Genomic DNA, 10420 nt, shown 5'->3' on the forward strand with positions numbered 1-10420 from the left:
AGGTCTAGGTTTGTGGCTAGAACAAGTCGGTGAAACTTAAATATATAATTCTGTCTGTTGGTGTTTACCTTTCTTGGTTAAAGAATAAATGTATGTTATGTTTTCATTAATTTTTCTGATATACATTGGGGCACTCCAGCTGTATTCTGTTCATCATATACAAAAGGGACCTTTTCCTCCTCTTAATTGTACTTGATTTGTTTGCAGTGGTCTAAAGCAGTGAGTCTTTTAGCACTTAGATATAAAGTAGATCTTTTTCATTCTTCCTTCAACATGCCAACATGCAGATAGTTTCATGCACAGAAAAAAAAGAACATTTACAAATTTGCAGTGAGTAAAATTCAAATAGCCTGTCCTCAATAATGTGTGATATGTATTTTGTGGACTGTGAATGTGATTGAATCAAAATTATCATTCTTATTTTTCATTACTTACATGTATTTTTGTACAACTAGATAACTCATTGCTCAGTTATTGGAACACACCTGTATATTTGCTATGGTTTAAATTATTTTGTGATTTTTTCTTTATACTTGAGGATTCCATGCATATATAAAATTAAACATGATAATATTTATTTGAATTCATCATTTTTTTGATGTGACTATATTTGTTTATCAGCATTTAAATTCCATTTTCTTGGATGTAAAAAACAAAGTACATGCTAATCTTTTGTGATTTCATATTCCATAGGTGGTATCTTCCTGTGTTACTCATAGAGTGATTCTGTTCATTTCTGTTAAGATGATAGCCTGGTATTTTATTTAAGACCTCTTATTCTTTGCAGGAGCAAATACTAAAGATATGGCTAGTGGAGGGAAGTTTTAGGACTGTGCTAGGAGACAAAAGTATGAAAAGTTGAAGAACCTAAGTGTATATGCAGAACAAGGAGAACTGACAAATAAAAACAAATTTCTGTTGAATATTAAGGTGGGTAACCATCAATCCTTGGTAAAACTGATCCAAAGGAAATAAATGTGAGTCTAAAAAAATCCATAAGCTAAGGAGAGATGAGAAGTGTTTTCAAAGCTTAGAAGAAGGTAGGTACTCTTTGAATATATGAGGTTATGTAGCAGTACCCAATTGATTATTCATATCAATCCCTCTGGTGGCATATATCTCACTACCTGCCCCAAAATTCTAGGATCCTGAATTAAAAAAACACACACACAGCCTTTATATTTTAATATTCCTCAAAAGCTAAATGGCTGGGCTACTTTCTTACCTCCCTGTGCCTACTCTACCTCCCTCTGATATTTCCAAGTTATTACTTACTAAATTCTATATTCCACCTTTGCTGCCCTGCACCCAGTTTATCAGGCCTTTTGGGGCTGCTCTCCCCTGCTCCTAGATGGAAGCTCTGTTCTTCGTCCTGTATCTTCTCATGTATGGCACCTTTAAATTCCTTCTCCTTCATAGTGGATCTCCCTCTTCATCCTCCTTCCTCTTTGTCACTAGCCTGGGAATCCTAAATGTCTTGCCTCTGTGTGCCCTTCATAGCCATTGTTGCCAGCAACTTAATTTACCAATCAGAACTAACTGGGGGTCAAGGATCCCTCAGGATCTTATGTATGGACCTTAAGATTCTGTGCAAACAATGTTGGGTACCAAAATTAATACAATACAAACAGCATTAAGCCAAATCCACTACATTTCCCATGTCTTGACCATTTTAAAGGCTCCTTTTTTTCAGATATAAATTGAACATAACTATGACAATTATGTAAATCATAAGGTATGATATACTCTTAAAACCTAGTCTATCAGTTCTATTCATTTGAATATAGTACTCTATCATCTATCCTAACTTAATGAGTTTATAATTTTGTTTCTGAATTATGTTTTGTTTGAATTATGTTGATTTTTAACTTGTATTACTATCTGAAAAACATCTTTTCAAGTCTAGAACATCTCCTTTAATGGTAAACAAGGTAAGTTCGATTATGAGATTATAACTAGTCTTCAACCCCTTCAGAAATCTGAGAGAAGAAATATTGCCTATGTATAAAGCACAAAGACATAACTTCCATCTTAAACAGCTGACTGTCTTGACAGTCTCCTGTATTTCTCATAACGTTGCATCATCTGTGTTTAGCCTTCTGGCCCAGAACCTTATGATAGACCTTAAGAGAAGTAGGAATTATGATGGACTAATTTACTTTGTATTGGTAGAGCTAAGTTGTTGTCTATCCCACATCATATGTCCTTTCTTGGACAGTATTTTTTGTCTCTAGATGAATTATGGCAATTTTTGCCCAGTGGCTAGCTTTTCAGAACTGGAGCAACTCTATATGGAGGTAATGAAGTTCAGTATCTTCTTCGAAGTAGGATGGGTGTACTGTCAGGATTAGACTTGTCTCCTAGTCAAATGTTCTATTAATAAAGAAATGATTGTGAATGTTACAATTTGCAGATCATTGACATTTTTGAAAGCCATCTATCTACATATATACTATAACTGAATTGTCAGATATTGATTACTCTTAGCTATTTACTCTTTGAATAATGTTGAAAACTTTTTATTGTAATAAATTCAGAGCCTTATATAACCTCGAGTTTATTATCTGACCTTTAACCTGTATTATGTAATCATCTCAAACAGTTTATAATATTAGATATTAGAAGGACTGTGTTTAAACCTTGTATTCTTGAATGAGTTGTGGGAATGGATTACTAAATTTACTTTTCTTTAAAAATTTTTTATTTACATGTCATACAATATCACCTTTCCCAGTTTCCCCTCTGAAAAAATTAAAAAAAAAACCAAATACAAACCCCTGTTCCCTCCCCCCTCCCCCTGCTTGCCACTCTACCCTCTCTTGCTTTCTGGACTTGGTTTTCCCCTTTACTGGGGCATAGAATCTTCACAGGGTCAAGGTCCTATCCTCACATTGATGACTAACTTGCCCATCCTCTACTATACATATGCTGCTGAAGCTATTAGTCCCATCATGTGCACTCTTTGATTGGTGGTTTAGTCCCTGGGAGCTCTGAGAGTACTTGTTAATTCATATTGTTGTTCATCCTAAGGGACTGCAAACCCTTCAGCTTTTTGGGTCCTTTCCCTAGCTCCTTCACTGGGACCCTGTACTCAGTCCAATGGATGGTTGTGAGCCTCTACTTCTGTATAAGTCAGATACTGTCAGAGCCTCTCAGAAGACAGCTATATCAGTCTGGATTGTCCTTCCTTCAGTCTCTGTTCCATAGTTAGTCTCTGCAACTCCTTCCATGGGCATTTTGTTCCCTATTTTAAGAAGGAATGAAGTGTCTACATTTTGTTCTTCCTTCTTGAGATTCTTGTGGTTTGTGGATTGTACTTTGTGTATTCTGAACTTCTGGCTAATATTCACTTATCAGAGGGTGCATACCATGTGTGTTCTTTTGTGATTGGGTTGCCACACTCAGGATGATATTCTCCAGAACCATCCATTTCCCTAAGAATTTCAAAAATTCATTGTTTTTAATAGCTGAGTAGCACTCCATTGTGTAGATGTACCACAATTTCTATATCCATTCCTCTCTTGAGGGACATCTGGGTTGTTTCCAGTTCCTGACTATTATAAGTAAGTCTGCTATGAACATGGTGGAGCATGTGTCTTTATTACATGTTGGAGCATTTCTGGGTATGTGCCCAGGAGTGGTATGGCTGGGTCCTCTGGTAGTACTATGTCCAATTTTTGGAGGAACCACCAAACTGATTTTCAGAGTTGTTGTACCACTTTGCAATCCCACTAGCAATGAAGTAGTGTTCCTCTTTCTCCACAACCTCTCCAGCATCTGCTGTCACCTGAGTATTTTATCCTAGCCATTCTGACTGGTGTGAGGTGGAATCTCAGTGTTGTTTTGATTTGCATTTCCCTGATGACTAAGGATGTTGAACAATTCTTTAGGTGTTTCTCAGCCATTTGGTATTCCCCAGATGAGAATTCTTTGTTTAACAATGTACCCCATTTTTAATAGGTTTATTTGGTTCTCTGGAGTCTAACTTCTTGAGTTCTTTGTATATATTGGATATTAGCCCTCTATCAAATATAGGATTGGTAAAGATCTTTTCCCAATTTGTTGGTTGCTGTTTTGTCCTATTGGCACTGTCTTTTGCCTTACAGAAGCATTGTAACTTTATGAAGTCCCATTTGTCAATTCTTGATCTTAGAGAATAAGCTATTGATATTTTGTTCAGGAAAATTTCCCCCATGCCTATATGCTCGAGGCTCTTCCCCACTTTTTTTTCTATTAGTTTCAGTGTATCTGGTTTCTTGTGGAGGTCCTTGATCCACTTGGACTTGAGCTTTCTTCAAGGATATAGGAGTCGATTGATTTGCATTCTTCTACATGCTAACCACCAGTTGAGCCAGCACCATTTGTTGAAAATGCTGTCTTTTTACCACTGGATTGTTTTAGTTCCTTTGTCAAATAACAAGTGACCATAGGTGTGTGAGTTCATTTCTGGGTCTTCAGTTCTATTCCATTGACCCACCTACCTGTCACTGTACCACTACCATACAGTTTTTATCACAATTTCTCTGTAGTACAGTTTAAGTTCTGGGACGGTGATTCCACCAGAGCTTCCTTTATTGTTGAGAATAGTTTTGGCTATTTTTTTTGTTTGTTATTTCAAGTGAATTTGCAAATTGTGCTTTCTATGTCTGTGAAGAATTAAGTTGGAATTTTTATGGGGATTGCATTGAATCTGTAGACTGCTTTTGGCAAAATGACCCTTTTTACTATATTAATCCTGCCAATCCACAAGCATGGGAGATCTTTCCATCTTTTGAGTTCTTCAATTTCCTTATTCAGAGACTTGAAGTTCTTGTCAAACAGAACTTTTACATGCTAAGACTAAATTTACTCTTAAAGAAATCATTTTATAGCTATTAACTTACGTTGGCAAAAATCTTCAATTTTGATGGAAAATTGAAGTTAGATTTTTTTTACATTGGTGTAACGTTGATATACTGATATAAGTTTTAGTTTTTATTGATATATATACTTATATATTGATACAAAATTTGAAATTAATTTTGTTTCTTTAGATAGGTATTGCGCCTGTACAACTCATTCTTTTAAGTATTTTAAATGTTGCTCCCTCACATTAGGATATCGTGAGTATGGGACTTGTGCCAAAGCAGTGATTCATGGTGTGTAAGGAGAATTCAGACATTGAGAAAAGTCTAATAGACCTTTATGGGATAAAATATACAGTTGAAGAATCCCGAGATATCTTCCAAGGAATAAAGGTTTGTATTCTAGGTAACATAAATAATTAGATCAGTGTATGAATGAGTCTGAACTTAATATTCACCAATTCCACAGAACATGAGTGGTATAACAATGTTGTGAAGTTCAAGGTCAAAGTTGATGAATCTTGTGTCATTGTTGTCCTCTGTGTAACAGTTGGCTTGAGAATTCTGCCTCTAAAACACAAATAGAAAAGAAATTTCAAATGGAAATAGAATTCAGACATTGAAATGACAAAATATTCAAATCTCAGAGTGGGTTCATCCATAAAAACCAGACTGATTGATTTGGTCACTGAATATCACAGAAAACATATTTTTGTGAAGATGTGCTCAATATGATGGGGTATGTAGTCTGAACCTGGTCTTTGTGTTCTGCCTTAGAGTTCCCAGCTCTAAGTTGTGAGCAAAATAAATAGATAAAATGAGTTGATATTCCTCAAAACATCACTGGTCAGCATGTAGAGTATAATGAGAGGCAAAGAGTCCCACATGGAAAGTCTAAGAATTTAGTCATCACTTAGCTGGCAGAAATGTATGTGCAACTCAAACGCTAAAGGTCAAGTACACACATTACTAAATTTGTGATAGAAGCAAATGTTGTTGTAAATATGAAGCATTGATACTTAGACTAAAGAAAAAATATTGACTGATGAATAGAAATTCATTGGGGCTTGATGGATGTCTGAAAAGTTAAAGACCATTATCTTTCCTTCCAGAGATCCAAGATTTGATTCAGAGGTATATATATAATATACAGACATGAAGTTAAAACACTCATACATATAGAACAAATTATTTTTAAATTCCTCATGATATCGAAATTCAGCTTTCACATAGGTCAACATATCCTTCTGCCTGACATAACAGAATTCAGGATGTTTGAGTAGATTCAACCTTCAACACTTCATTCTATCCTCTAAGATGGTGAAGAATCCCAGGAATGCAGTTGCTAAAGTGTCATCTCTGGACCTAACATTGAAAGGAGTTGTACATTTCTCCAGTAGATGGTGGTGCATACCTTAATTCCCAGAACTTGGGATGTAGAGGTAGATCAATTTCTGTGAGTTCAAGGCTAGCCTGGTCTACAGAGCAAGTTCCATACAGGGCATCACAGAGAATCCATGACTTCAGAAACCAAAAGAAGAAGTTAAGAGAAAGAAAAGGAGGAGGAGAAAGGGGAGGAGTAGGAGAAACAGGAAGAGAAAGAGGATTAGAGGGAGGACAAATAAGAAGTGGAGCAAGAGGAGAAAGAGGAGGAAGAAAGGAAAGAAAAGAGTTGGACATTTCATCACTCCCCTTTGCTTCTTTGCTGTCATTCTGTATATTTTTCTACAAACACCATATTAAAATTGTTTTAAAAAAGAGTCTGTTTATTTGGTACTCTAGACCTAACAAACCTCACCCACTTTAACATCATGCTTCCAAGTGACACCATTTTCCAGATCTTTCTCATATTCCAGTTTTGTTTTGGTGTCATAGGGAACTCATTACTGTTAATGGTGTATGTATACACTTTCTTCTTCAAAGCTCATTTAAAAAAGTTGATAGATTCAGTTTTCATGCACCTGACAATAGTTAATATATTGGCAATTATATTCACATTGATAAAAGATATTATGTTATCCTTTGGAGTACCCAATTTTCTGGATGATGTCGGTTGTAAGGCAGTTTTATTTACATCCAGGGTCGGCCGGGGTCTGTCCATCTGTACCACCTCTGTTCTAAGTACATTCCAAGTCATCACCATCACTTCTAGTAATTCGAAGTTGGCCTCCTGGCTTAAGCCTAGACTCTCTACGTGGATGTTTTCTTCCTTGCGTTGCTCCTGGCTTATTAATCTACTTATCTACGGGTATATGATTGACATAGTAATAGCCAAAACCAATAATAGTCACATTGGCTATGGATATTCAGATGGGTACTGTCAAAGCAAGCACTTTGGGAGCTACAATCCAGGGCCATTTAATAGCTTTATCATCATTCACGATATCTTCTATGTGGCCGTCATGATGTGGGCCAGCCTCTACATGGTGATTTTTCTCTACAGACACTACAAGAAAGCCCAGCATCTCCACTGTCCCAGCCTTTCCTCCCAGCTATCTCCTGAGCGCAAAGCCACTCACAGCATCCTGTCTCTGGTGTGCTGCTTTGTGTTAATTTTTTGGTTGAACAACTCTATCACCCTTTATGGTTTTTACACAAAAGAAAAAGTCCCAAGAATGGAGTCAATTAATGGAATTTTAACAACAGGCTATCCAACCATCTGCCCTTTTTTTCTCATGAAGAATAATAAAGTTATTTTGCAATTTACTTCTTCATTTTCTGTACTGAGAATGACCTGTTTTCAAGGTTCACTACATGGCTGAACTGAAAAACCACACTATCTTTTAAAAACAGTGTCTTAATGATTTTCAGGTAATAAACAATTTTAATGTGGACCTTGAATACTTGAAATAATATTAGTTCTAATTCAGACATTCTGTATAGTATTAAAACTTCAGGTAGTTAACATTTTTTCTTGAATAAAACTCCATGTACATAATTTTAATAGTTTTAATATTCATTAACCACTGAAACTATGATATTTTGTATAAAATAGACATATTTTAAATATTTTGAACAATATTTTATTTCATGATTTTTCGCTATGAAAACACTTCTAATCCTTCTAATCAAAATTTTGAAATACCATTTGGAGCTTGGATTATTGATTTTACATTGGTTTCTGTTTAAGAAGCACCTTTTAAATATTGAATAAATGAATTTCTGTTTATTAACTACCAGCTACCACAAATACTGCTGTGGATGGGACTCTTATGTGTAACAATTGGTAGTTATCCAATGGATGTCCTTGGACCATAGCTGACTTTCAGTACCAATAATTATTTCTATTATTTTAGTAAGATTTTTTTAACATTTAAAAACATATTTTAATTAAATGGAATTGAATCACATTCTTGTTCCCTTTTTTTACCACCACTTCTCCCATTGATACCTTCAATACCTACAATATCTTTTTTGTCATATTACTTAAAATTTATAAAATATTATAACAATAAAAATAAGTATTATAAAAGATGTTTGATATAAAACAACAATTAATTTAACAGTCTTATGTAGATGCTCATCTAAAGCAATAGTGAAAATACATTTTTCTTAATATAAATTTTAAATAACTCCAAACATATTAGCTGTATACTTAAAAATAACACATCACTACTAGTATTTTCTTAAATGAACACAAATATATAAATTCTTTTTGTTTGTTTTGTATTTAGTAGAGTTTAAAATCTTGGCTCTTACTGTGGTACAAGCCCAAAATAAGAACAATTTTTAGACATTGGGTTTCATTGTAATAAGGCTATACTTCAACGACCCTCACAACACCAAAGGATTTTACCTCCATTGTAGCTAAGCTGAGGGTTGATACTTCTGCTGTACCAAGAAATGAATTGTAGGCTCGATTTTTGTATACAGACTTCATGCTATGGTCAAAGCTATTTGATTTGAGTGAGTGACTTCATTCTCAGCCCACAGAGAACAGGTTACATTCATTTAAGAAATGGTGTGTGTATTAAGATGGTCTATCCATAAAGTCATTCACCAACTGTTTCAATGAACAATGGTTCTGCTTGGAGGGTGGCACAGATAGTTGGTGAGGGTAAGAATTTGGTTCATTAGCTTTGATAATTTGGAAAAGCATTTATCTCAGAGAAAGAGTAACTTATAAAGTCTTCTTCTTCAAACTGGATACAAGAGTTACAAATCTCAAGCAAAGCATTCAGTCTCACTTTGTTGTTCTTGTACAAGTGACCTACCTAGTTAATTGTCTATGTTTCTTTGGGTATATAAATACTTTTGAAATATATAAGCTGTTCTGAAAACCATAGTATAGTGTAAAAATATGAAATAAACAATAATACACAAGAGAGGCTGAGATAGGAGAAGCAAGATTTCAATACTCTTATGTTGTACACAGCAAGACACTGTCACAAACAAACAAGCTGACAGTTTATATAGATTGTACAATATTGGACCTATTTCTCCAATTACCAAATTAGAGATATCATTGGATGACAATCAAATTTTCAATTCCTCATATTATTGGATTGCAATCGATTAAGATATGTTGGTAATATTAATTTTAAAATTAACATATTAAGAAAAAGTAATTGTCGATTCTGTTGTTTTTGTTGCAAAAGGTGGAATTAGGTTTGTGTGGATTTGTTGAAAGATTACGTTCTTGCTTCTTCTAGGGTGTAGTTTTGCTCTTTATGTTGATGTTTTCCATCTATTATCTTTTGTAGGGCTGGATTTGTGGAAAGATATTGTGTAAATTTGTTTTGTCATGGAATATCTTGTTTTTTCCATCTATGGTAATTCAGAATTTTGCTGGGTATAGAAGCCTGGGCTGGCATTTGTGTTCTTGTAGGGTCTGTATGACATCTGCCCAGGATCTTCTAGCTTTCATAGTCTCTGGTAAGAAATTTGCCATAATTCTGATAGGCCTGCCTTTATATGTTACTTGCCTTTTTTCCCTTACTGCTTTTAAAATTCTTTCTTTGTTAAGCACACTTGGTGTTTTGATTATTATGTGATGGGAGGAATTTCTTTTCTGGTCCAGTCTATTTCAAGTTCTGCATGCTTATTGTATGTTCATGGGAATCTCTTTCTTTGGGTTAGGGAATTTTCTTCTATAATTTTGTTGAAGATATTTACTGGCCCATTATACTGGGAGTCTTCACTCTCTTCTATACCTATTATCCTTAGGTTTGGTCTTCTCATTGCGTCCTGGATTTCCTGGATGTTTTGCGTTTGGAGTTTTTTGCTTTTTGCATTTTCTTTGACTGTTGTGTCAATGTTTTCTAAGTTGTCTTCTGCCCCTGAGATTCCCTCTTCTATCTCTTGCATTTTGTTGGTGATGCTTGCATCTATGGCTCCTAATTTCTTTCCTAGGTTTTGTATCTCCAGGGTTGTCTCTCTGATTTCTTTATTGTTTCTATTTCCATTTTTAGATTCTGGGTGGTTTTGCCCATTTCTTTCACCTGTGTGATTGTGTTTGCCTGTAGTTCTTTAAGGGATTTTTGTGTTTCCTCTTTAAGAGCTTTTACTTCTTTACCTGTGTTCTCCTATATTTCTTTGAGGGTGCTATTTATGTCTTTCTTAAGATCCTGTATCAT

The 10420-nt window shown here is 34.9% G+C and overlaps 2 protein-coding genes across 2 annotated transcripts in view; both read left to right on the top strand.

Annotated features, from left to right (window-relative positions):
* Znrf1 (zinc and ring finger 1) overlaps positions 1–10420 on the top strand; it is a 163173-nt gene that overhangs the window by 69874 nt on the left and 82879 nt on the right. The window lies entirely within an intron of this gene.
* Positions 6656–7606, top strand: LOC116070201 (vomeronasal type-1 receptor 2-like). Its single transcript, XM_031341466.1, has one exon. It carries the CDS (start codon positions 6656–6658, stop codon positions 7604–7606), a length of 951 nt encoding a protein of 316 aa, XP_031197326.1.

The sequence above is a fragment of the Mastomys coucha genome, unplaced genomic scaffold, assembly GCF_008632895.1.
Source record: "Mastomys coucha isolate ucsf_1 unplaced genomic scaffold, UCSF_Mcou_1 pScaffold22, whole genome shotgun sequence".
NCBI lineage: Eukaryota > Metazoa > Chordata > Mammalia > Rodentia > Muridae > Mastomys > Mastomys coucha.